At 47.9% G+C, this 27,829-nt stretch overlaps 2 protein-coding genes across 2 annotated transcripts in view; one reads left to right on the top strand and one right to left on the bottom strand.

The window, feature by feature from the left end:
- Nucleotides 1–27,829, top strand: part of LOC135921304 (uncharacterized) — a 208,343-nt gene that overhangs the window by 38,134 nt on the left and 142,380 nt on the right. The window lies entirely within an intron of this gene.
- The window catches only part of LOC135921305 (uncharacterized), a 79,774-nt gene that overhangs the window by 15,720 nt on the left and 36,225 nt on the right, over nt 1–27,829 (bottom strand). Inside the window, exons 7-10 of the mRNA XM_065455630.1 lie at nt 22,172–22,326; nt 22,044–22,085; nt 13,461–13,674; nt 11,250–11,368 (exon numbers count right to left, since the gene is read on the bottom strand). Of these exons, the coding sequence (XP_065311702.1) occupies nt 11,250–11,368; nt 13,461–13,674; nt 22,044–22,085; nt 22,172–22,326 (530 nt within the window). The remainder of the gene's footprint in view (nt 1–11,249; nt 11,369–13,460; nt 13,675–22,043; nt 22,086–22,171; nt 22,327–27,829) is intronic.

Below are 27,829 nucleotides of genomic sequence, written 5' to 3'. Positions count from 1 at the left end.
TTTTGTCCCTCCGGAACAGTGTGTATCGCGTAGCCCTGGAGTAATTAGTACCGATGTCATGAACGTGTCCAGGCCATTTACTTGGTTCAGTACCACAGCATTACATTCTAGAAATAGTTGCCAATTACTAAGATTAGTTACTCTGGGAGATATTGCCGGATGCATAAGGGGATGCGCTATGAGGATTGGGTAGGGGTCACTGCCCCATGTCTCATAATCTGTGCACCATTTAATACCGCGCGTAAGGTCAGGGGAGGCTATAGTAAAATCAAGTCAACTAACGTGATTGTAGCTTCTTAAGAAGGTAATCGATCCGTCATTGAGCACAACAAGGCCGTATGAGTCTATAGCCTTTTCTAAAGACCTGCCTCTAGAATCAGTGTGGCTACTGCCCCAGGTGACGTTATGCGCATTGAAGGCCCCGCAGAACAGGACTGGTCGTTGAATCCTTTGAAACAAATGCATGAAAGTTGACTCAGTAATGCGCGATGCTCGTTGCATGTTAACACAAACAATGGTCACTAGCAGCTTTGTAAGCTGAACTTTACAGACAACGAACTCAGGCACATCAGAGTCTGAGGAGAAGAGAAGACAGGAAGGTACATCGCGTATGACGCATAACATAGTTCGTCTAGGGTTCGGAGTTCGTGAAGGTGGGTATATTACGTAGTTCAAAAGACTGAAAATACAGTCTACACCGGCTTCGTTAAGACACTCAACGGGGAACCTGTGTTGCGAAACAAGCTTCCTGAAGTCTGCACTCTTAGATGGAATGCCATTTGCATTTCATTCAAATACGGTTGTGTTTTGAAAACAGTTATCCATCTGGCGAGCCATTATGCTATGTTGTAAGATACTTTTGTAGTACCAGCGGTTCTAACGAAAAAACAGTGCTCGTCTCTGGAAGGTTGTTTGCCATAGGAAACGCCCGCAGAATTGCTTTTAACGCAACAAAGAGCATAGAGATCACCATATGCTGCTGAGATGATTCCACGGTTGTGTTTTGAAAACAGTTATCCATCTGGCGAGCCATTATGCTATGTTGTAAGCTACTTTTATAGTACCAGCGGTTCTAACGAATGAACAGTGCTCCTCTCTGGAAGGTTGTTTGCCATAGGGAACGCCCACAGAATTGCTTTTAACGCAACAAAGAGCATAGAGATCACCATATGCTGCTGAGATGATTCCTGCTTCACGGGAGACATACGCAGGTGCTTGTGTTCTCAATGGGATCAATGCCTGCTGAGACTCATGTTGGCGGTCGACAACGCTTGGCGACGTCTTTCCTTGGCTCTCTTTCCTGCTTGATTTGCCTTTTATTTCCTGTAAACCATCAGCCACCATCGCATACGTTTTCTTGCGCTCTGCTGATTGTAACGGAGGAGTTGCGTTTACTGGGTTGACAGCATCTAAGTTCGGAGGAGGCGAGCCTTGCTTCGGGGTCCGACCATGTAATATTTCTTGTCGCCTGAGTAATGAAGGCGCTCGATGCTTGGGACATCTAGCGTAAGAAGCTGTGTGGTGTGCGTTGCAGTTGGTGCATTTGAGTTGATTGCTAGAGGTGCAGACTTTATAATCATGCGCTCCCACACAGAATTTGCATTGCAATTGGCCATGGCAGGGCTTAGCAACATGACCAAATCGCTGGCAATTGTAGCACCGAGTTGCAGGTTCTAAATATTCTTGGACTGGATGACTCCTGAATCCAAGTAGGAGGCGTGTTGGCAATGGTTTGTCAGGCATGAATTGTAGGATGACGCTCCGAAGTACATGTGGTTCCACTGTTCCATCTTCTCGCCAGAGCCATCTGGTCTGCCTCTGAAGAGGAAGCTTTAGCTCGGGCCAAAGTCCGACGCGCCCTATTCAAATACATGTAAAACGCAAAAACGTTTTTCGGAGATAACCCCTGGACCAATTTTAATGAAATTTGGCGCATTTGAGAGAGAAAGTTAAATTCTAATGACTCTTGGAAGCGGAATTTCGATTTAGCGCCTGAAGTTTTAAAGAAAGATTTCAGAATATTCAAATGCTTGAGAAATATAGAAGCAAGAAATTTACAGTAGCTCTGCATCAAGAACAGATATCGCGGTTCTGTAAACGGCATCCGTTAGATCATTCAAAGCGGACAAATTCTGTATGTCAATCTATAGCTTAGGTGAGTTCGTTACATTGTGTACAAGGGGTCTGCAAAAGCTTGATTTTCATATTATCAAATTTTTCGAGATTCATCTGTAACCTATCAATTGTGTGCGCTTTAGATGTAGTACTAGATGCATTTCCCAGAATGGTGATATAATTTTTCATTGCTGAGTTACAGAGCTGTTAACTTGATAGTTTCGTTTTCTAAAAATTAGCAATATTTGCCAATTTTTAATAAACATTTGATGACATGAAAATTCGAAACCAGCAGTCACTAAATTTTAAGTTTTTCTTTTAAATGCAACAAAGCTTGTCAAATTTGGTGCTGTGGTTTCCGATTAAAACGAATTCTCCTTTTACGTGTATTTGGATAGGAGCACCCGAGCTAAAGCTTCCTCTTAACGAAAATGACTCCGCTATCTTGTAGGTACTCAAGTAGTTGGTCTTCAGCGTACTTAATTGGAACATGTATTATTTTTCCTAGATTTTTCGTGTTCGATGGTGGCCCGTATGGCTCCACTGCAAGGCCAGCAACGTGAGTTAGCTCAAGTAGTCTCGTAGAGGCAGCGAGAGAAGACACATTGACGGAAAAGTTACTTTCCCTCATTGCACGAAATGATTGTACCTTCTCTCTTGCCGTGGTAATAATCTCACTGGCCAACTTGTTTGGATTCACTTTCCAAAACAACGCTTCCGGGTCGGTGAGCTTGAAGATCACTGGTATTCCCGCTTGGAGTGATTTCTTGTACGTCACCGTGGTGAAAGATCTGTCTTCCGCTTCCGTGTCTGCGGTTTCGATTATTGGGGCTTGCTGTAAGGCTCATGAACGTCACTACGCGTCTCTCTTGGGGGAGTTCGTCTGGAGGTCAGCATGCGTTGTCACACTTGGGTTGAAGTGGTCACTGCAAGCCGGTTGCACAGCGGGCGCTTGTTGTTGTGCAGTAGCATTCATCTCTCCACTTGCATCAGGCAAGCGCTGGGAGGAACGGGGTCTCTTCTTCGCCAACTCCTTCGGTAGCCTAAAAGCCGCTGGTACTGCTTGAAGGCCAAAAAGTGCCCCCACCTGGTGAGGCGGGAAGTCATCGACCGAATTCTGGCTAGTGAGTGCAGAGGTCAAGCGAGGAAACTCACAAATTAAGACGAAAAAGCGGGTCCCTGAGGAGCTCACGTCCGCTGGTAGCACACTTCGTCGCCTCCTTCAATTGCTTATTCATCGGCAATACCTCGAAGCGTAAACTTAGTTGAACAATAAACAATAAACTTAGTTGAAAGTTTGCGCTTGGTGTGTCGTCTTCTCTCACGTCCATGTCGTTTTTTTTTTGTCGCGCAATATCATTTAAGTATATGCCAACCGAAATGAATCAGCGTGGTCATACTTGCGCGACATCCCATGGCTGCTTGCCACTAGGACATCATGGAGTTACGGCAATGACAGTTTTCGTTGGGTGCTTGAGAATAAAAACGAGCACTTAAGAGACGTCTGAAGAACGTTTCTACAGCACAAGATCACATTCTGAAAAAAAAAAGAAAGCTTGCGAGTAGGGGCATCAGAAAATCGAGTACTACGGCCCTTATTGACTTTGTTCCGGATAACGTCAGCGTTTTATTCAGCGTTTATCTCTGAGAAAATGAGTTCAAGCTGTGTTTATTTGCATTACAATGGCGGGCGTAATCAGGCAAAAAGTGAAAGCATTACAGGGTGCCTGAGTACTCTGTGCGGATTACGCACGACATTGACAGCAAGAACACAATATCACAAGCAAATATCATTCGGAAACCAGTTCATATACTAATACAGTGCAGTAAAAAGGAAGTGCCTTCACAGTATACCCGTGGATGATGCAAATAATGAGCCTACTAAAAAAGTCGTGTAGGTCTGTAGTAAACTGGCTAGAGAATACGCGTCTTGGCAACAGGATAAAGGTTACTCCTCAAGGAGGAAATACTAATGGGCAAATCGGACAGTGGGCTCTCTAAGTGATTAAAGCCCGCAAAGGAATGATGCCCCGACGACACGCGACGTTACGCCAACAAATGGAGACATCTTTTTCTTAAGCGAAGCTTTCTTTGCCTCTTCCTTCGACTTTTCCACTGCTGCTGATGCTGCTGTCTTGCAGGCTGTGTTGAGGGAGGGCGGTGCATATACATGCAACGAACGGGGCAGAGAGGAATGGCGACGTGGAAACTCGTTTGGACCTTTCCATCGCGTCACATGTGCACAGTGCTCTCTGGAGCTCCCTGGGCTTCGTTACCTTAGCCTTTTTACAGCTGTAATTATCTGCGACCCCGAGCAAAAACATTCCAGAAACTGCAGCGCTTACCACTCTACTAACGTGCAAGTCGTGAGAAGAGGTAAATAGAATGGTAGAGAGGGAGCAAGGAGAAGAGGCAGATAATGGGTAAAACCGGTGCAATCGCGAAACGAGTAAATAACAGCCTTGCCACCCTTCGTTTGATGTTCCCTTACAGGAGGGAAGGTCGTGACAGGGAAAAGGTTACGTTAAGGAGATAAAGATAAGGAAAAGCTACTACTATAGATACCACAACAGTTGCCGGCCAAATGGAAGGTATGGCACTGTACGTATCTGCTATTTCTCAAGAACAAACACCATGCAAACTCTTCAAGCAGACTATTGACACAGGGTGCGCAGATGAAAAACCGCATTAAATCACCGTAGGGTGTATGCAACACTAAAGAAGCGGCCGCACGTCAAATCAGCGCTTCTGTGCCCGCCGCGGAAGCTTTGCAGATACGCCATCGCTCGGCGTAGCGGTTTCCATCCCTACCGTGGGAGCTGGATATCGACGGGAGCGAAATTCAAAAGCAGTCGTGGACTTAGATTTAAGTGCACGTTAAAGAACGCCATGGTGTGAAAATTAATCTGCAGTCAGCCCCCACGGCATGCCTAATAATCCTATTATGGTTTAGTACGTAGAGCCTCATAGTTCTGCCAGTACTTCTGCCACGATACGATGTGCCATGAGAAGCAATGACAATGCTCAACCCTCTCATAGGTTATAAACAATGGCGCACAACAACGCCTCAAGCAAACACGTCTCGCTGTACGTTGGGTACTACCCAGACAAGCAGCAGTGGTGCACGAAAGGCAACATTTGCCATCGACTCGCTACTCTCATATTGCACTAAACGCAGAAGAAATTATACATTTGCAGTCAGCACTATCGCTAATTATCGTCAATAAAAGCAAACAACACAAAAGCTTCGCTTACATCGATTCCCACAGTGTGTGGGATTCGCATGATTTTTTAGGCTGTGAATTTATATGCTTAAGATTGGCGCTTATTATTAAAATATTTTCATTCGCAGTGAGCAAAAGCGGCTGTCACGTCCACGTTAAAATTGATTTAAGTGGCTTCGATCCCATGGCTATTACATTGGGATCGATCGATCATTGGCTATTACATTGGGATCGATCGATCCCACATTCGTGGGATCGTAGTCGTCAAAATAGGATATAAGTGACAGGAAAATCAGGAAGTCGATGAATGGCAAGAAGGCAGAAGCTTGCACAAGACCTCAGGAAAATAAAATGACTTTTAAGCAGCCTGGTTAGGGGGCCGTGCTATGATTTCATCGTCCAATAAAAATTCCCCAAAATATGAACAGAGACCGCCAAAACTGCAGGCATTTTGGGAAGGGTGAACCCGCTGGAAATCTCACAACAGTACTAGCTAACATATGAAAGATAGCGCAAAGATTAAAAAAAAAGAAACCTGAAGTTGGTAGCCAAATCTCCGGACAAATAAATATGCTATTGAAGCGAAAGCCGACGGTGTGAAATAAGGCGAGAATTTTGGCAGGTGTTGTGGAAAGGCCAAGTAGGTCCTATGGCCGACGCCAACGCCCGGCAGCTGTGAGGCGACTGCACATGTAAGCGAGATGCCTGGTCGTCATTCGTTACAGGGCGATTCGGGAAAATTCTTGGACGCGTAGTCCATCACATTAAATACAATGAACTCTATGCTCACCCTTCGACGGCTCGTACCGATTCTCGCGCCATAAGGAAGCAAATTGACTCACGTGCCGCCGGTCAGCTTTCTCGAACTGCCAACATGCCTTACCCGCCGTAGTTGCGTAGTGGATGTAGTGTAGAGCTGCTAAGCACCGGCTCCCGAGATGGAATCCTAGCCACGACGGTTGTATTTCGATGGGGGCGAAATGCGCAAACACCCGCGTACTTAGATTTAGCTCCACATTAAAGAATCCCACCTGGTCTAAATTATAACGGAATCTCCCACTACCGCGTGCCTCACAATCATATCGTGATTCTGGCACGTAAAACCCCATAATTTATTATTTACCATTCCTTAAGGATGTCTTTGGGAGTCGCACAAGTCTTGAATACAAGTAAGTGTCAGGAGTTGTGCGCGAGGTCTTTGAGTAAGTGGGTAGCCATTTTGGTGTGCGATATCCGCTAGTCTACATGGCAGCTATACTATAAGGCGGAACGGAAACATGCTAGACAATGTAGAGACCAGACAAATCCCGCGTATATTACTGCACAATCATCTTAAATAACGGTCTCCTTTGACACACGTGGATAACCGTGACAGAACAGTATTTTCGCAACTAACTGCATGTACTGTATATGTCGTACCCGAAGGTGTACCTGGCCCGGTGGCCAGTAAATGGGACCTAATATTGTGAGCAACTTCGGCCATAGCATGTTAACGGACGACCACACAGAGACAGTTGCTACAATTCTTGTGTCGTGCACCTTTTGCCTCAAGGTGCGAAACCAAATTATCCATGTATCCATTAAATAGTTATGCACGTCTCGATTTGCAGCTGCTCCGGCAGCCCATGATTGCGGATAGCTAAGTCGCTAGGGAAAAATTAGGGGCACCTTAACGAAATCGATAAGTCGAAATCAAAAGCCGTCCACGAAGGCGTCTCTCGTAGAAGCTGTGCGATGTTCGGACGTTAAGAATACGTGCCGACTGTAGAAAGGCTGCCGCGGGGTGCTTCCGACAATTTTTCCGACAGCTTGTTTACTCCGTAGCAAGAAACGTATCAAAAGCCCAAAATCGACCATCGCTCGTCGCGAATAAACACTCTGAGGATAAGTCATTTCCAGGCGATGAGCGGCTACGCTTTGTCAGGAACACTGATAACGCCGCCGGGACAAGCAATGTGGCGAAGTTCAATGCACAGGGGTAGCTCTTAAATTTTACATTTTTTTTTGTTGACACCATCACGCATCCCCGCGGGAAGTTCGAAAAGTATAAGGTCAGTACGCCACGTGGTGGCACACACGCGAACTAAACGCTCGTGTCCAGAAAAGCTGGATAAGAGCGAAGACCAAGACACAGGAATCACAATACTGGCACAATGACAAACTACGGCAGCGGCGTTATCGGTGTCGCATCTCAACCATGCATGAGACGACACCGATAGAAAGTCGTCGTCGTTTATTAGCGGATAATTCAAAAATTTACTGTCCGGTCTGCATACACCAGTGTGCGACCGCGGTGTGATAGGCCAGCAGAAACCCTACTGTGCATGCTCATGACGATCATGCCAGCAGCGTAAACCAGAACGCAGCCCTGCGTCCCGACAGAACTCAGTGAACGAAAACTAGCCACACGACCACTCGGCTTCGCGGCTTTTGCAGCCAAACGCATTGAGGTGTGTGGGGGGGGGGGGGATGTGGTGACGTTCCTGCTCTCAAAAGGCGGGCAAGTAACGCGAGTCGTTACAATGCCATCGTCCTGACAGACAAACGAGCCTCCCGCATCCGTATCTATGCTACCGCACTAAAAAAAAACGTTTCGATGCGCATACACGCAACGCCATGCTCGAAGGAAGCAGCAGCGCAGCATGTGGCTGCGTTCGAGCGGGGCCGTGGTACAGGCAAGTGTGCAGATGATGACGCCAGGCAAACCTGTTACAGCGAACGGCTACAAATTTACCAGCACCGATGCAGTCAAGAGTATCAGCACAACGATTGTGCAATGACACTGACACTGACAAGCGTTTCGACGCCACAAAACATCAACACCTGAATGTAGTCTTTTCAACAGTTCCTCAGTGCTTAATATCACCATGAGCAAACCAAGCAACATTCGTACCCCAACCATTGTTTTGAAAATCATGAAGAACCAGGCTACAGGCAAAACACCGGCCACAGCGACAGCGAGGAATGTTAAACCACACGCTGCGTAGACAAGCTCCGACTTGGACCATTATTGCCACGACAAAGACCGGACCGGTTGGTTCAACCCAGAACCCAATTGTGGCGTCTCTATCCCATCCACTTCCTTGTGCTGCAAAGAACACACCAAGAGTGGTAGAAATCCAGTGCCAAAAATATACTTCCCGAGAAGGCAAAAAATTAGGACTGACGTACGACATTGGCTCCTTTCGTTCAGTAACCATTGCTAAGCCTACTAACATTCAGGCCACCCCCAGCAACAACATTCTGCACTACACACGCGGCCCACTTTTGAGCTAGTCGATGAAGACATGCTAGACGAAAGGAAACAGTCAGCAAAAATAAAGTGCAGTAAAGCCATAGGAGGCCTACGCCGCGAGACTTACCCGCGCCCTTTAGTTTACAAAACAGGGAATGCGAAACAGCCTCGTCACACGACGGTTCTCACCGCAAACCAATGCATGAAGGTCCGCAACATATTTTCATGATAATTGCTGTTACTGAATGAGACAATATCTATCCAAACCAATTATCCTGCTTGCATCGAAGATGCTGCTAACATCGCAGCAGAGATTTGGAAATCCAAGTAGGTGCCTTTTGGCGCGTAAAACCTCCGAATTGATTTTTTTTAGGTTTGTGCCTCCTTCGCTCAATGTTCCACATTACCAACGAGCTTGGAGTTATTATGTTCACGGCATGTGAAACCATATGCAGCCAACAATGCTGAGGACAGATCTGCAACATTGAGCCCACTGTTATTGAAGAAACATTCTTACGCTCATATTCGTGCGAGCGGTCATTGTCCAGCATACAGGAAGCACGGCTAACGACACCTCAAGGAAGTACAGCTGTTGTCAACTTAAGAATTTAGTGGGATAGGTGCAAGCAAATACAGCCATCTAAGCATAACAGCATCACTTATAGAGGTACACATAAATTACTCAATGCCAGCAGTAAGCTACCAAAACACAGTCGACACTCCGATCTTTTGCACTACGATAATAGAATGTTCCTGTCTTAAGTTACCCGGCTATTTGTTGACGCGAAATTGAGTCACACAAGTGCCACCTCAGCTGTCAGCAACCATGACCGGACAAATTAAGCATCTCGAAGCGGCGTGTGCTAAGACAACAATGGAGCCAAAAATATGATGAATTCCGGCTGCTGCAGTGTAACTGCCGGGACTCCGCGAACCGCGCAGTGAACACACGCGTGTTTTTACGACGGCAGTCATAAATCATTAGCGATTTTCTCCAAAAACACAAACCACGCATAATCGATTTCACTTGTACGATACCAGTCGCACATTTTCAGGCAGATAATCTACTTCGGTTAAAGCAAGAGGAATGGGAGTATGCCTTAAAAGAAAGGTCAGGCCGCGATCACCCCGGGCAAAGGCATCTCAAGGAGCCAGATAGAAACCTCAGACTTCATTTGGAGTTCCAAGACGTTAGTAGTGCAGTGCACGCAGGTAAGCTAGAAGGAAGACACGTTACGTCAGCCTAGGTCAGCGTGCGACCAACAGCTGACGACGTCCCATGCAACTGCGCGCTCATCGATGGAATCAGACACAATGATGGGTGAATGACGTATCTGCTGAGGTTCTGAGAAGTATGATCACGAGTGCGTTTTTACTTTTACTATGAGTGCAAGAGACAAAACGCACTCAAGAAAAAAAGTGATCTTGCTTCGTTCTTCAAGTTTACATGTCGCGGCATCTCTATTCTGTCCTCTACGCTAAAATTCCCAGCAATTGTAAAGCTGAGAAAAGATTTCACAAAGACCACACCTTTTTTTTTTAGTGTACTTACCTTGCCTTAAATATGTCTGGTAATATTTATTTGCAAGTTAAGGCCGATCCCTATAGGGACTATTGCAGGAGGGGCACATGCATGATCAACACACACTCTACAACATATTCAGCTTCAAACACAAAAAAATACAATTACGAAGAAAAGAACACGAAGACAAATACGGGTAGGCTACAAAAATTAACACGGCAGTGAGAGTTATTTGCATTGCTGTTAACAAAGCGAAAAAAAGAAAATTCATTGCTGTGCGTACAGGTGCACCTCATACAACCGTAAGAAATTTACTAATGACAAAGTGCTAGTTAAGTATGCAGGTAATTTATTCCGTTGTCTAAGTGCCAATCCTAAACGCAAGCCAAACAGTGCTAAAGTGATACTCCTACTGTTTGAGGACCTTTATGTTATGTTGTTAACGACTTACGCAGGTACGTAGTGCTGTCTATGTTAAACATAGTATTCAATAGTCGGCAGATTGTTTTTGAGTTTTGTGCGGTACTGCAGCTTAAGCAGTCCTGCTGAGTGAATTAGCTCTGGTGGTGAATCAGTAATGCTGTACTTCTTAAAGATGAAACTTATTGTTTTCCGTTCAATTCCCTCTGTCTGTTAGTTAATATCTTAGTATACGGGAATCAGGCAACTTTAACCCATTAAATGACAGGCTTGCCGAGTATATTATAAGCTAAAAATTCTACATCTAGTGTAGCTGCTCAAACGCGCGTTCTGAGAAAGAACAGCCGTTTTTGTGCAGTGGTTATCACGTAATTTCCGTGACACTGTCATCTGAGGCCATGTCATACTATCAATTAAGGTATCCGTGTTTATTTACTGCCGTCAGTGGAAAGTTATTTACCGTCCACGGGAATTTCGATATATCTTGATTTCTGGTGACACGTATCAGGATTGATTTATCAGCGCTAAAGCTCACCTGCCAGATTCTACGCATGGAACTTGGTCAAACGGATGTCGCCGTTACAGCACATAATTGTAACAGGGTGATACATGGCAGTTCAAATACGTAAAACGAACGCTAAACGGTCAGAAGTAGCACTGGATGCCGCATAATCTTAAAATTCGCTTTGTGGGCCTAGAAGCTTTAGCCACTCACGCCCTTGAGCAAACTTACATACGTAGCCGAGTTCTTCAGAGCAGTTACGTGGAATCCTATTGTACTGTGGAAAGTTAGATTTGTACTGTGGAACGTAAGTTAATTCGACTGCGAGGCACTCGTCGATGCTATCTTGCCTGAAACAAAAAAAAAGTATTGCATTGGTCAACCGAGACAAACAACTTACTCATAGCTTTAAGCACAAAAAATATTATTTGTATTGCAAGACTATATTCTTTTAATAGCACCAGACTTTGTGCTCAAAGGCCGCCATATGTATTTCTGATTATTCATTCATTGATTCATTCATTCATTCATTCATTCATTCATTCATTCATTCATTCATTCATTCATTCATTCATTCATTCATTCATTCGTTCGTTTGTTCGTTCATTCTTTCATACATTCATTCATAAGAGGCTCCGGATTTCTCTTGATGATATCGTGTTTTTTAAGCATGTGCCCTTGTTAGCGAAAGTGGCGGGCACCCCTGACGGTGCCGACCTGCTTTTACGTCAGCTAGATAAGACTGTTGCTGTTTCCTACTTGAGAATGTTTCAGGTGCATTGCCACGCCATATACAATGAGAAACGGTAGTTGTTGCTTTTCATGCCGCCTGTAAGCTTTCGAAAAAGCTCACCTGACTGCCAATTGCAGGCTGCAGTACATAATGAATATTATGCAGAAAGACTGTTTGCCTGTCACCGCACTATGAAAGCTGCCGACATGAATATGAATAGAACCGGTGATATCGACTTCAGCCGTACGCCAATTACCAGCACTTTTAATTTACAAATCACTCGCTTAGTCGACAAAAAAAGCGATAATATTCCGCACCCCTGCATCTGGAACAATTCTTCCCGCCACTCCTGATCGCATTCATCGGTTAAAGTTGTCCCTGATTGCTGCGGCTCTTAAATTATGTCATCATCACAGTTATCAGAATGAGTTTTGTAGCTGACCAATCCTAGAATAAGGGTTTTGCGGTGGTCGGAGTTGGACTTCAATGTTGCACCAAAACGCAAGGAGCGGTGCTTCAAAAACTCCAGGCAGTCTACTACATACGGCATCCTAACATTTTAGTAGTGCTGTTCCGATACACGACATCCACGTCTTATTTTAGACCTCAGAAACTGAATCTCAGCAACAAAGTGGACCACTAGCGTTTCAGAACTAACCAACTTGTGTATCGCAATATCCAACGGCGATGATTGGGTGTTGGCGAAAAAATGCGGAAACATAAATGTTACGGGAAAAACTCGTCAGCCAATGGACTCTTGAAAAACTATCTTTCTATCTATTTTACGAATTAGCCGCACGTCTGAGTTTTCAAAAGTTTTCAAAAATGCAGAGTGTGCACCTGCTTCTCTAAATATGAAACAATATTGTTTTTTTTTATTCCCATGGCTTAGATTTGTAATGCCAAGCAGTGTCATGCTCATCAGAGGCATGTTACAGTAGGCGGTTAGGTAGTTAGGCTTTTGTGTCGACGGCCTCTTTAATAATGAAAAATTCATGTGTGATCCAACCTCTGTCTCCCAACACAGCAGCATAAATGCACTAGCTATTAGTCCACACTTGACGCATACTTTTCTCGTGCCTCGCCTAGTTGCTCGCATCCTCCCCATTCAAAACTCACTCACGGCAAGTTCATGGCCACTGATTATACATAAAATGGCGATGCGTATAAATAAATGTTTTTATCGTGTCTTCTTCGCGTCAAGTGCAACTAGCTTCGGGAGGTTTTTGTCATGCGCATCACGTCTCACTTGCTAGAATTCTTTCCTCGTAGCAGATACCACTTTGAGACGCTGTGTCAGGCTGTAGAGCCTTCTGGATCGAACATTTTTACCGGTCCTTCCCTCGTACCTGCTAACGCTACGTAAAAACTGTTGGAGGAGCCGTGGTTTGAATGCACTGGCACTCCACCAAAGTTCAGAGCATGTGCTCTAATTATACCTGATATGTGTACAGCTACACGTATTAGTAGTGCCATGATTTTGCATTCCAAAAGCTCTTACTACGCTCATCCTGCGTTGTTCCTTCAAAAGTATAACGTAACGACTCCTCAGGTGGCACGCTATCCTGAGACGCCCAACGCCTAAACTCTGTGTATCTCAACTACGCTGTTCTTCTAATAAATACGCGCACGAGCACGAATTGAATTCGCAGCTATACGCTGTACTTCAGTGTAGCTGCAGTAAATGAAGAGAAACAAGTCACGCTTACCGGCTGCTCGTGCTGCGTGCGTCCCAATATTCGAAGCGCGAATCGGCCAACGGATCGGGGAGCTCTTTGAAAACAAAGTAGATCTCTTGTATTTCATAAAATGTCTTTGCAGTCAGCAATGACAAACGGCGATTTGCGCAGAATTCTGATGCAGCTTTTTTGTTGATCGTGCCGCGCTCCGATAGGCAGTAATAAGCCCACGAGGGGGGATTAGCTGCGGATAAAAAGCACAGTAGGAGAATTGCACTTCACCACAAATTGCGAAGCGGTATACAGTGCGAAGCAGTGCGTGCGTGCATGCGTGTGTGTCACTGTTTGCTGAAATACATCCATCACTCATGAGGTCAATGTCACTCTATGTCATGAAGTCATGAAGTACTGAATACTGGACATTTAACAGTTTTTATGCCTACAACGATTCATGTATACTAGGCTTGGGTTTCCCGGTCTGTACAGTCAGCTATGCTGCGCACGTCGCTTATATGTCGTTTAACTAGGAAGCCTGTTGTGGGAGAGATACGACAAACTTCAAACCTCTGCAGGGTAAGTAAAGCTTTTCTAGAAAATTATTTATTTACAGTCCTTGCAGAAGGTTACGCAGCCGTGCAGCGGTGCAGGACATCAGTGGAAATGAGCGAAGACATTAAAAGTGCAATTTGTGAATAAACGTTCCTAGAAAACTGAGAGCTTTGCAAATAATTACTGGAACCCGTTTTCTTGTTTTGCTTTTGCTACTCTCACGTGTTATACGGCGATCGAATTGCGATTTCTTGACGCCGTTGATGAACCTGCAAGCGGGATGTTGATGCGGGCCGTCTCCTTTTTTTGTGTTAAGCCACCATTAGCGGAGGCGGCTGGTCGGCGGCGCATGAGAGGGTGGTTCGGGCCCGGAAGCCTGGAGCGCTTCCTTCCTATAGCTCGCGGCTGGCCGATCGTTCTTTTCTTTGGAGGCCATCGCGAACATCCGCTACCTAGCCGCTATAGAGCAAGTAAATCAAGGCACGTTGTCTATAATTAATTAATATGTTTCACAGCTTGTGGGTGATGTGTAGGAGTAGCTGGAAATTGGGTAGTTAATTATGGCCTTTGTAATAAATACGAATGCAAGGGCTCCGGCGTCTTGTGGTTGCATTTTACAAAGGACACTAAACGTAGCCCACTGCCCTGCAAAAAGTACATGTGCCGCATAAATCAAACTCCAAAAATAGGAATATAGCTTTACGGAAGACCAATAATTAAATGTATATAAGAATAGTGTCTTTGTAGTAAAATGAACAATTCCTCGACAACGTTATAGGAACATTATATGTTGTTTCCACCTATGCCGAGAGAACGTTATGTGAGACCAAGCGCACCTTTGGAAGAAATGAAGGGAATATAAGGTTTAATGTGCGGCGGAACTTTAACATATGCGGCCTAATTAGTAGCGTAGCAAATAATTACAGAAACGTGTTGTTTATTGTATTTTTACGTACTATGCGTGGCTTAAAGCAGGTTTTCTCACTGGTTTCAGTGAATAAAATTTGGTACTTCGTTTATAATTAGTGAAATATAAGAGTATGATATGAGTAACATGTTGGCATACTTCTGAATGCGTAGATAAAATGTTGTGATAGCAACTAATTACGTATGCCGGCCCTTGTGAGTGTTAAACGTTTTCTGTGGCAAACGCACATAATTTAACGCAATGAGATGGAAGCTATAAGCGCCACCAACACTAAAATTTTACTGGATATGGATATGTTCCCGGAAAATAAAATGTGTGAGGATTAATTCCTGCTTTCGTAAAAAAACAAAACATATCAGCGAGTGCTCGAAAGCGTTATAATATGAGGAAAAGGCTTCAGACGGTCGAGTCATATGCGGGCAACACCTTAAAGTGCGCGGTGCCATTACAGGCAACTGAAATTAGTGTTGCACCTGCTCAAAAGGAACAGCTTCACTGGAAATTGAGTTTGATTCCTCAAGGTCATTGATTCAATCCAGAATCAAGCTTATCCATTGAGTCGTGATTCTTCAGCAGCACAAGTCTGCTGTCTGTGCTTTTCGCCACTACCTTTCCCCGAGCAATCTCGCGCTCATTTATTTATTTATTTATTTATTTATTTATTTATTTAGTACTGGAGAAGAACGAGCAGCAGGCACTGCTTGGAGAAAGACGACGGCAACGAGTGGCTGGTAGCCTTGCGCCTGTGTTTCCGAAGCTCTCTGTCCTCTCGCTACGCTGCTCTGCTATCTAAGCATTTTGTCAATTGAACTATAACGTTTCTTCACATTTGGTGGACGCGCTGGGCCCTTCTCAAGCCTGGAACTCCGCAGCCAGACGCTCCCTACCGTATCTGCCATCCCTCAGGACGCCGCGCAGCCCGCTCCTCCCCTGGCATCGCCTGTCGTCTGCTCCGGTGCTCTGCGCCAACGACACCCTCCGTTCTTCAGCGGCAACGACGACCATGACGTGGAGGATTGGCTCTCGTCATACGATTGCGTGAGCGCGCATAACAAATGGGATGACAAAGCTAAACTGACTAACGTCATCTTCTATCTTTCTGGAGTCGCTAATCTCCGGTTCCAGAATCATGAATCCAACCTCTCCATCTGGAAAGCATTTGCCCATTGTTTCAAACACCTCTTCAGCTACACTGAGGACGTAATTGACCTTTGTCGGCGCATTAATCTCGCCATGCCCGACTCTGAAAAGATCAAGCATGCCATAAAGGGCATAGAGGATGACGCTTTCCAAATGCTCTTGGCGAAAAATCCTCAAACGATTGACGAGGTCATTACACTGTGCCACAGCTACGATGAGCTCCTCTTAGAACGCTACCCGTCGAGCTGCCGCGCCCGACGACACAATTACGGCTTTAACCGACAGTTCCAGTGTTGCTTCCGCCCACTCTTCGTTCCTCGACCAAATCAAGCAATTCGTCCGCGAAGAAGTCGCGCGCCAACTGTCACTGCTGCCTGCTACTCAGTCGCCTGAGTCCTCTTTGTCCCAGGAACTCCGACGCCTCATACATGAACAAGTCAGTGACGCACCACCTTCAGCAACGGTTCCGCTCACGTACGCTGCCGTTGTCTCCAGGCCAAGACCGCCACCTCAAGTTGCGCACTACACCCCCACAAGCGGCACGCCTCGCCTACTCCAGCTGCCAACTATACTTGCCCAGAAGCGGCTTCTGCGCGCCTCCCCAGCCCCTAGGCGCAGCTCAGAACTGTGCACCGCTACCTAGGCCCCCTGTTGATAATCCGTGGCGTACCCAAGGCAACCGGCCGATCTCTTTCGCCTGTGGCTTTGCTGGCCACGTGGCGCGGTTCTGCCGCCGGCGGGGTTGGTATCCTCCCGATACTGCGAGATTTCCAGGGAATGCTCGTGACTCCCAGTCCCGTTATTCGCCACCAGTTCTGCACTTCGCTCCTTCATCTCTTCTTGCCCGAAGCTTCAACACTCGTCGCTCTCCATCTGCCCGTCAACGTTCGCTCTCCCCCATCGTTCACCGCCCTCCAGCTGTGGAAAAAACTAAAAGGCGCAGTTCCGGAGGCAAGAACTGCGATCTCTTCTAACTGCTGAAGCACTCATTTATTCCTTACGAACTTCGTTGAAGTTTTGGCCGAAGGTGTCGCTGTTCACGCGCTTGTCGACACGGATGCCGCAGTTTCCTTGATTGTCGACCAGCTTCGCCGTACGCTCCGAAAAGGCGCAACGCCGTTTTCTGTCATTTCGCTATGCACAGCAAGCGCTGAGCCAATTGAGCCCTTAGGAACATGTACCGTCCGTGTCGCCACACAAGACTATTTATGTCACATTGACTTTGTAGCTCTTCCCCGCTGCTCTCATGCCATCATTCTAGGATGGGACTTCCTGTCATCTCATCACGCTATTTTGATTGCGCCCGTGCAGAACTTGGCCTGGCTCCTTTTTGCGGCACTCGTTCTGAAAGTTTGCCTCCACCTTCTGCCCGAGTGTTCGTCGCCACCGACCCTGATATCCCTCCTTTCTCTACCGCCTTTGTACCCGTTTCCTGTGCTGCTTTCTACGACTCCACAGTTCTTTTCACGCCATCTCAACTTGCTTCACGCCGTCATCCCTTCTTGCTTCCCTCTGCCCTCCTCCCCTTTCACCAGGGCTCCAGCGCACTTTACGTTTCGAATCCGTTTTCGTGTCCATCAAGCTTACATCCTGGCGAGTGCCTCGGTTTTGCTGATGAATTCGACATGAACTCTGTGTACGATGTGCCTGATGACTCGACTCCTCTTCACGTTGACGCCACTGCTCTCCCTGTCTCTGCGCCTGCGCCTGCATGTGACCGAACGCTTGCTCCATTTATTGATTCTAACCTCACTCCGAGTCAGCGCACGCAGATCATCGACCTCCTTAACCGATTTCGAACTTTTTTCGACCTCGAAAAACAATGCTTAGGACGTACAGTCGCGGTCAAAAATACGCGGCCCACGGCTCCAGTCGGCGGAGCGGCCGCGAGCCGCACCGCGGCGCTCGCGTCGGCGCTGCGAGAGTTTGCGCTCTGACGACAGGTATCTCCCTCGCTATCTCGAAACAGCTGAACGATGCACTTGAACTTTGTCAACCGTGTTACGTATCCGCCCGAGAGCGAGGGAGATACCTGTCGTCAGAGCGCAAACTCTCGCAGCGCCGACGCGAGCGCCGCGGTGCGGCTCGCGGCCGCTCCGCCGACTGGAGCCGTGGGCCGCGTATTTTTGACCGCGACTGTACCTCCATAATCGCTCATCACATCGACACCGGCAGCCACGCGCCTCTACGCAAACGTCTATACCGTGTGTCCGCGACGGAGCGCCGTGTCATCGATGAGCACGTAGGAGACATGCTCCCGCGCGGCGTGATACAGCGATAACACAGCCCCTGGGCTTCTCCGGTAGTGCTGATCAAAAAGAAAGATCCGGCTATCCGTTTTTGTGTGGACTATTGACGACTAAACAAGATAACCCGGAAAGATGTCTATCATCTTCCCCGTACCGATGACGCACTGGCCTGCCTCCAAGGCGCTGAAATTTTTTCGTCCTTAGACTTAAGATCCGGTTATTGGCAGGTCCCGGTAGCTGAGGCAGACCGCCCGAAAACAGCATTTCTTACGCCTGACGGCATATATGAATTTACCGGGATGCGCTTTGGCCTCCGTAATGCGCCTGCAACGTTTGAAATAATGATGGATAACATCCTCCAGGGCCTCAAATGGCAGACATGCCTTTGTTTTCTCGGTGACATTGTCATCTTTCCCCGGGCTTTCCTTCTCACCTGTTCCGACTCAAACGCGTGCTCATGCCTCGCCGATGGTGGGCTCCAGCTCAACTTAAAGAAGTGCCACTTTGCCGCCTGGAAGCTAGTCATCCTTGGCCACGTTGTTTAGAAAGATGGTGTGCTCCCAGATCCAACTAAACTCCAAGCCGTTGCAGAATTCCCACGACCAAAGACCAGCAAAGAACTCCGCAGCTTCATCGGATTATGCTCCTATTTTCGTTCTTTCATCTGCAACTTCGCCACCACAATAGCGCCTTTGGCGCAGTTTCTCGCGGCTAACGACAACCTCATGGCCTGGCGGCCAATTTGCAATGCCGCCTTCATGACGTTGCGTCGTCTTCTAACCTCACTCCCATACTCCAATATATTGACCCAAGCACACCGACAGAAATACACACGGATGCCAGTGGCATCGGCATTGGCGCTGTTCTTGAGGAACAAAAAACTGGCTTCGATGAATACGTTGTTGCCTTCGCTAGCCGCGCACTTACGACAGCGGAAGCAAATTATTCCGCTACAGAAAAAGGATGCCTGGCTATCATTCGGGCCCTAACTATGTTTCCTCCTCAACTCTACGGCCGGCCGTTCGACGTCATCACGGACCACCATGCACTCTGCTGGCTCTCGTCCTTGAAAGATCATTCAGGTCGCCTCGCTCGATTGGCGCTTCGCCTCCAAGAGTGTGATATTCGAGTGCTCTACCACTCTGGCCGTAAACATTCGGACGCCGATGCCTTGCCTCGCTCCCCAGTGTCAGGCCAGCCCAATCATCAGAAAAAAAGAATATGCGAGTCCTCCCTCACAGCCACGAATTTGCTTTCGGAGCAGCAGAAGGATGCATCGATTGTTGCTATGCTGGCTTTTCTGTCAGACCCATCAGCGCCTTCTACTGGCCGTACATTGCGTCGCCAAGCACACCACTTTGCTGTTCGTGACGGGCTCCTATACCGCCGTAACTACCTCTCGGATGGGCGCAAATGGTTACTCGTGGTACCTCGGCATCTACGTTTGGAAATGTGTGCAGCGTTTCACGATGACCCGCAATGCTCACATACAGGAGTACTAAAAACGTGCGCACGCCTGCGAATTCGTTATTACTGGCGCGGGATGTACCGATTCGTCCGCCATTATGTCCGCTCCTGCTTCGCTTGCCAACGGCGCAAGAATACCCCTTATGCCTTAGCTGCTCCACTGCGACCATTGCCTTGTCCAGGACGGGCCTTTGACCGGGTCGGAGTTTATGTTTATGGGCCCCTTCCGACTACTTCAGATGTAAACCAGTAAGTGATAGTGGCGATAGACCATCTCACATGCTACGCCGAAACTTCGCCTCTGCCCGAAACATCTGCGCGGGATGTTGCCTGGTTTCTTCTGCGTAACATCATTCTTCGCCATGGAGCCCCCAGAGAGTTGCTGAGCGACAGAGGCCGCGTCTTTCTGTCTTATGTTATAGAAGCCCTGCTCAAGGAATGCAACGTAATTACTATTGCATACCACCTGCAAACTAATGGCATGACTGAGCGCTTTAACCGCACTTTAGCCATGTATGTCGCATCTGACCAAACCAATTGGGACCGAATTCTACCCTTCGTGACGAACGCTTATGATACCGCCACAGAAACCAGTACAGGATTTTCCCCGTTCTCTATTCTTCACGGACGCGAGCCTTCCTGCGTAATGGACACCATCCTTCCGTATCCTCCTGACACAACGGAGGCTACTACCCTGTCCGAGGCTGCCGCACACGCGGAAGAGTGCCGAAACATCGCACGCACATTAATTTGGGAAGATCAGCAGCGACACCTTCGGGATATTCCCTCTTCTCCGGCACCCTATGTCCCTGACTCACAAGTCTGGCTTTGGGTTCCCGCTACCAGCCCTGGACTTTCACGCAAGCTTGTTTCCAAGTACCAGGGTCCCTACCGTGTCGTCAGTCAAACATCTCCTGTGAACTATTTGGTAGAACCCCTTGAGCCGCCTTCCGATAAGCGCCGCCGAGGGCGCGAAATCGTGCACGTTCAGCGGCTCAAGCCATACGTTGATCCACCTGTGCTATCTTGCCCGAAGGTCGCCGAGACGGCTCCTCCGGGGTGGCCGTTGTACTGGAGAAAAACGAGCAGCAGGCCCTGCTTGGAGAAATACGACGACAAGGAGGGGTTGGAAGCTTTGCGCATGTGTTGCCGAGGCTCTCTGTCCTCTCGCTGCGGTGCTCTGCTATCTAAGCGTTTTATCAATTGAACTATAACGCCTCTTGGCAGTTTGTTTAATATTGCAATAGCAACTCTACGGACACTCCAAGCTTTTTTCCGCCGTCATCATCGCCGTCACCGTTATGTTCCTATAAAAGTCCGAGCACGACAACAACGTCGCCGCGCGCCGTACGCTGTATGTACGAGCGAAGGCTAGAAATGGTCAGCCGACGATCGCGGCTCAATCTCGCGGCGCAAGCGAGCAAAGAGTGCAGGAAGCGCGCCGTCTTCCGTCGCCCGCGAGGCACCGGGGGGAGGGAAGGAATGCAGAAGGTTTCTACTCCGGCAACTCCTGCATAGGCCGCGGCCGCGCGGACGCCTCATCTTGAAACTGATCTGCGAAGTGGACAAAATGCACTGACTGCTGGTAGCTTCGTATGCGCTGTGCATTAGCGTATAGTTCGAGTTGAAGTGATAGGCAGCACGAAGGTCAATTTGGTCGCTGCTGCTGCAGCGCTTCCGCGTTCTCGCGTTTTGACAGCGACTTTCCGCGGTCACCGAGCGAGATGCGTTCATATTGACCCACGCGCGCGTGACACTATGCTTGTTAAATTAGCATTTATTTATTTATTTTGTTTTATTTCAATCTCGCTTCTTTCTCGCTGTACTACGTAGTGCGATGTACCTTCCAAAGGAATCCACGGGTTCTTTTGCGGCTGGCTATTTGCACACTGCAAGCGGCATGCCAGTGAAAAGATGGGACAAATGCGTGATGTCATCTCAATCTCGTACCAAATGGCTCCCGCGATGAAAACAACGCCCAGGCGTTTGTGTAAATCTGCCGTTGTTTTTGCCACTTACACCGCTGTGATACTTTTCACGGCCTTTTACACAGAGGATGTTTTACACACATCACCACAACCTTTTGACACTGCCCTACGAAATAGCGGGAATATTGACAGAAATGAGAGCTTTGTTTCTTCTAAATATGTCACTTTCTGAGAATCATACAAAACATTGGCAAATGGCAAATTTTTATCTTTTGCAGCACGAACGGGGTCCTTAGCATGGCTAACTTGAAAAAGATTTTTTTGCGAAAAGCGAACGAGTACTTGTACTCACCACAGTAAAGATGAATGTTAATAGAGTACCGGCCTCGTTGATCTGAAGAAAGTATACAGACGCCATGTTATATATACATGCCTACAAAACCTAATGAGGCTCCGTACTTGTACGCTGTTTCAACTTACTCTCAATATATGTGCGGTTCTCGCATATCACTGGATATAACTGGCTACAGTTGCGCTTGTAAAACCACGCTGCCCAAGCGCCGAACCACACCGTGATGCAAGGCATATTCCAGTCAATATCATCCACGTCGAATGCAACCACGCCGGCGACCTTTCTGTTGTGTGGAAAGAAAATGTCCATGATATCATAAATTACGATATGTTGCGAAAAGATGTTTAAAAATTGAGAAATGAAGTCCCCAGATCTGCGCATACGTTTACCGAATTCCATGTCTCAAATAGCCAATAATGCTTTCCTACAACCGCTCGTCGTCCTTTTACGGATACCTTCAGTTCAACAACCCGTCACTATAAGAGCGGCAACGGCGACAAGCACGTCTCGAACAGCATTTTGCGCAGCGAACTCACAAGTGGCATTAATCATTTGACCGAGGGCTACATAACTTACTTCCAAGTTGTCCTGGGCCTCCGCAATTTCTGCTCTCTGGCATAACCCACTATGCGTGGCGCCCGGAATTTTGGGAGGCCATCTCCCAACTTTATTGTGCCACCTTGTACCGTGCTTTGGGAGCCGCGGCTTTAATTAATTATTATATCGCTGCGTTAGACTGCTGGAAGAAGAGAGCGGCCACCACAAGAACAGAAGACGTGTGCGTGTGCGTGTGTAGGTCTTCATTTTGGCCAGTGCTCACTACTTCCAGACTTGAAAATGTACCGCGGGAAATTCCACATACTTCCGCGTAACATACTTTGCGGAGAGGCGGCGCACCTTCTGACAACGCAGCTTCGTAGTGTACGCCATCATCTCGAGTCTACCACCAATCCTCTGTAAGAAGACACGTCGCCGCCAGCCACGTCTGCGACCACCCAGTCTGTCGCTCTCATATCACCGCTTCCTCGTTGCCAGTTCAGGCATAGACCACGTTCAAGTGGAGGGGCTCATCTAGCACCAGCATGTCAGCAAAGATAACCGCTGGTACCAAATAGTAATGGTGGGGAATATCATCATCTACGTCGGCGGAACTCTTCCTGTCTAGTTTCAGACCCACGGGAACGGGCCACCCAGCAACGACGGCTTCAAGCAGCATGCTCCACGACTTTCTGGGCAGCCCGTCCTGTTGACAGCTTGCCACCCAGAAGCATCTGGAGGTACGTGCCCAGGTGTCAACAGAGCCCTGCTATGTACAAAACGTGCCGGCCCATTATGCAATAACTCGCCAGGTGTCCGAGACTGACGTACGCAAAGGCACCACCGAGCGCGTGTACGATCTGCTCGTCTTTATCACCGTGACGAACGTTGACAGCCTGATGAAAGAATGCGGCTGCTAATAGCAAGCAAACATCCATTGCATGTCTCATTACTTCACGCGTCTGCCAGACAGAACTACAACATTGACCTGCGAAGAAACCTCTTGTCAACCGTCTACATCTGACGACGTGACGCATATTCCCGACTCAAACTCAATGCAGCATATCCAGCTGCTGATAAATCCACGCTCTCCAACAGCTCGACGCCAGCTAATCCGTTGATCAAAGTCATTGTTCAGCCAGGAAGTTCACAAAAGTGAGACTTTTCTGTGTACTTGGGGATATGAAAAACAGGCAAATTACAATCCAGTTCATATCTAGGGAAAGCGAATCATTCTTGGCGTGATTGGCTCGTCAACCATATGTTTATCAAGTGTGGTTTCCGCGCAATGATTACCATTATTATAGAGCAGCACATTATACGAAGAAATGCTTTCATTTGCAGAGAGATATATACAGTGAAATAAAGCAGATGCGCCCTTTGTTGTCGGGCGAGACAGCGGCAGCAGCCGGGCAAGACATTTCCCAGACACATTGAGGATGTGCTCGACCTCTGCAACCGGGTAAATGCCACCGTGACAGAAGACGAGAAGATAGAGCACATTCTCGAAGTAATCGCGTACGGTGCATTTCAGATGTTGCTTGCCAAGAACCTAGCGAGTGTCATCGCGCTCGTCAGCCTTTGTCCGAGCTTTGAAGAACATCGCCGCCAATGCAACATCGTCTGCCCAAACATATCCGACGCTGATCCTATCTCGGGCATTGCTGTTGCTACCGTCCTCCCCACCGATCCTCGCTCTTTGATCACATAAAATATTTCATTGATGACAAGGTGGCCCGCCAGCTTTCGCTGCTGCGTCATAGCCAGAAGCCTGCCGCAACTTTGAGTCCGGCCCCAGAGCCAATCATCCACACACAGATTTTCTAGGCTATTGCTGCTGGTCCCAACGTTCACGAACAACCTACTGTGACGGCGCCACTATCCTATGCCGACAACCCTCCCCGTCTTTCTCACCTCTGTCGCTAAAATGATACGACAACCTCCTTTAGCATTTTTCTTCGCATCGCCCATGCATCCAGCACCATTTCCCTTTCCGAGGCAGACACCACATTTTTTTTTCTTCCAGCGAACGCATGACACACTTTAGGGGCGCTATAACGTAAAGTTATTCCAAAATTTCCTATTCCAATTCTGCAATCAGCCCACCGCGATGGGTCAAAAAACTTTTTTTTGGAACACCCCCCCCATATGCCATCTGTCTGTTACGCCTTGTCACGAAAACCGCGATAGCTACCCATCTGATATGGCGTGTAGAAAATGAAATCTATGATTAGACCGAACAAAAGAACGACAATTATTTTTGATTCCATGCTTTCCTCTGTTAGCCCTCGGCTAATCGTCGAATGTATTCGGACCGCGCCTACTTCACGTGACCGTCACGCGACGTCACACAACCGCGAGAACTCAACGCGTGAAAGTAACGTGGACATTTTAAAGATGTATTAATATGCCGAACAAAACTTTTTTTTCTTAGTACGTGAAGACTGCTAATTTCCCAGAGGAATAGAAGATGGCTGCCTGTGGTCGCTCAGGCACTAGCTACTCGCACCTCCCGGAGAGCAGTGGTTTATTTGCATATAATAAAACGTTTTGCGTGGCCATGAAACATTACCGAGCCCTGTCGGCACGTTTATCACATTACTTTACCAACATTTTTTTTGCTGGGTATCCGCTTTTTCGGTATTCTAAACCTTCCGTTGCACGCCGCATTGATTTTCGATTAGCCAAGGCAAGCTAAGTAAGGGGAAGCTGACCAATCGCAGATGCCGGCACCACCCTCTTTATCCGGTTATCTATTTTGAGTGCACTGACTCGGCCCCAACGAAACCCTGTCCACGCGAGCGTGCTCCTCGCTTATTGCCAGCCCATTAGATAAGAAAAGCTGCTCAATGTAGGCAGTTCTATTCGTTATGAAAGCAAACAAATGTTACCGCCTATAAACGAGGAGAGCGTTTGGCTGGGCTCTTAAGGCAATGCTGCCGGTCACCGCCAACTGCTTGCGTCCGTGGCTTCGGGAATTTGACGCCAGGATGTTGGAATAAAAACATATTGTAATAGTTTTACGTTATAGGGCCCAAGACAACCGACCCATCTGCTTCGCCTGTGGAATCGCCTTTCATGTTGGGCGCTTTGACCCTTTGACTCTGATCTCCGCCAAGGCACTCTACTTTTCCTTCTGCTCGTCGATGATCGCTTTCTCCTTGTCCTTCTCGCAAGCTAAGCAACGTTACCACGTTACTTTCTGGCATGGTACTCTCCCCTGCAAGTCATCAGCCGCGTGCACGGCCCGTGTCGTCATCGAAAACGTTCTTTACATCATCGAGTTTTTCCTGTTGCCATCCTGGTTTCATGAACTGATTCTCCGATGCGTTTTTCTGTCAAGTCACAAGGCCGTCATCGATTGTTTTCGGGCGGTAGTGACGCTTTCGCCATCGCCCAGCCCTTGTCTCAGTACAAGCAAATCTTAGATGATTCCGACACAAATACAGCTCCTAAAACATGGGCGCTTGTTGCTCTGTCATGTGCTGCCGAACCAGGTGACACCTTAATATTTACGCCATCGGACCTGCTCGCTCAACTCAAAGGCATTTATCTCGCGTTTACCGTCCGCACTGTTACCTGTGGGGCCGCATCGGTTCTGGTGTACAACCACTACCCGTACCCAGTCATTTTTCTCAGTGGAGAGCGATTAGGACATGTTCAAGCTTTTGACTCCATTGAAGAAATTGATTCTACTCATAACTGCACCTGTTGTCACGCTGACGCCATCACGTCTGTCCCTAGCCCTCGCTTCCAGCCGTGTTCGACTTACGCATCGACGCTGATGTTTCTTTTTCGGCTCACCGCGCCCAACTTCTAGCTACCCCTTTTAAAGTTTTTCTCTTCCTTTGGCTGTCATCTATCACCATCGGGCCGCACGACAAATGTGTCTGATAACATCGACACTGGTTTGATACAAGCCTCCTTGCGACATTACCCTTATCGCGTTTCCGCGGAAGAGCGCCAAATTATCACGTAGCAAGCGAACGACATGCTGCACCGCCGAGTCATTCAGCCTCCCCAAAGTCCTTGGTCGTCACCTATGCGCAAAAAAAAATTCACCGACGATTACGATATCCAATAATTTGAAATTTCAGTGCGCTAACAATCTCTATCTCGTGCACGTTGCAAACTGAGCAGAGCATGGCGCAACTGCCTCGCTGATCTGTAGATCAAGACAGTCAGCGCATGGGTGACGCGGGGACGGAATTCACAGCAGCCGCCGCCGGCAGACCTCTCAGACGACGCCCACTACTCCAGCTGGCGCCATGTCGTAAGCATCGTCGCCGCACTAGGCTTTTTTCTTCACTGTTTCGCCATACCCTCCTGCTCCGCTCTGATGCCTCTTGATGTCTTTTGAATCTCTTTGATGCCAAGTCGGGTCACTGGGTATGTGGCAGAAGGTGGGTGCCGTCATCAATAAACGTATTTGAAGCCAACATGGGTAACTGGGAATGTGCCGCTCTACAATGTGTGGGGATGCGCGACCCTCGCGCCTCCCCTGATGTTTTTCCTGCATAGCGCGTCTCCTGTGGTCCCGCTTCGCCGCGTGGCCTGCGTGACGTCAGCGCGGTCGATGTGGTTGAAGCGCAGTCCGAGAGATGGCGCGAGCGTCGCACCGCTGCGCGGTTACTTGGGCTCGGGAAAGACAAGGCGCTCTCTCTCGGGGTTCGAGACAGGAAGCGGGACGGACGTGCCGCACGTGCAGCAACCCTCTTTCCCGGCGGGTCGCCGAACAGCGCGGACATTCCGCGCGCGCGGCGACCGATGCATCTGCGAGACCGCCTCGCGTGGCCGCCTTCGAACGCGCCACGATTCGCGTGACTATACACGCGAACGACCAGGCGTTGGGATCCAGCATGGAGCGAACATATTCGCTCTCGAGGACGCGGTGAGTCGGACTTCTAGATTTGTCGCGCGCCCATCGGCATGTTTTGTGGATAGCAACTCGGCTAGCAGGCAGTGATGTATGAAAGGTGCAATAAATGCCCTTGTGATTGTTTGCACTACTGTGTTGTCGTTCCTTTGTCCCAAGAGTACGGTGTGAGAATCCCACATCAGACCCCACAAATGACACAAAAGATCTTTTGACTTTCTCCGAAGCTGAGCGTAATAGAATTCGCGTCACATGGGTTCATCAACGACAGCAACCCAATGCTTCATCAGGCTGCGCCACAAAGACATTAGGTATGTGCTACTTTCGATGAACGCCTTTCACGCCAACGCTTTAGGGTTTCACGAATGGCCCT

This window comes from Dermacentor albipictus, chromosome 1 (assembly GCF_038994185.2).
Source record: "Dermacentor albipictus isolate Rhodes 1998 colony chromosome 1, USDA_Dalb.pri_finalv2, whole genome shotgun sequence".
Taxonomy (NCBI): domain Eukaryota; kingdom Metazoa; phylum Arthropoda; class Arachnida; order Ixodida; family Ixodidae; genus Dermacentor; species Dermacentor albipictus.
The sequence above is the reverse complement of the archived record's forward strand: the minus strand, read 5'-3'. Positions and strand labels throughout refer to the sequence as shown.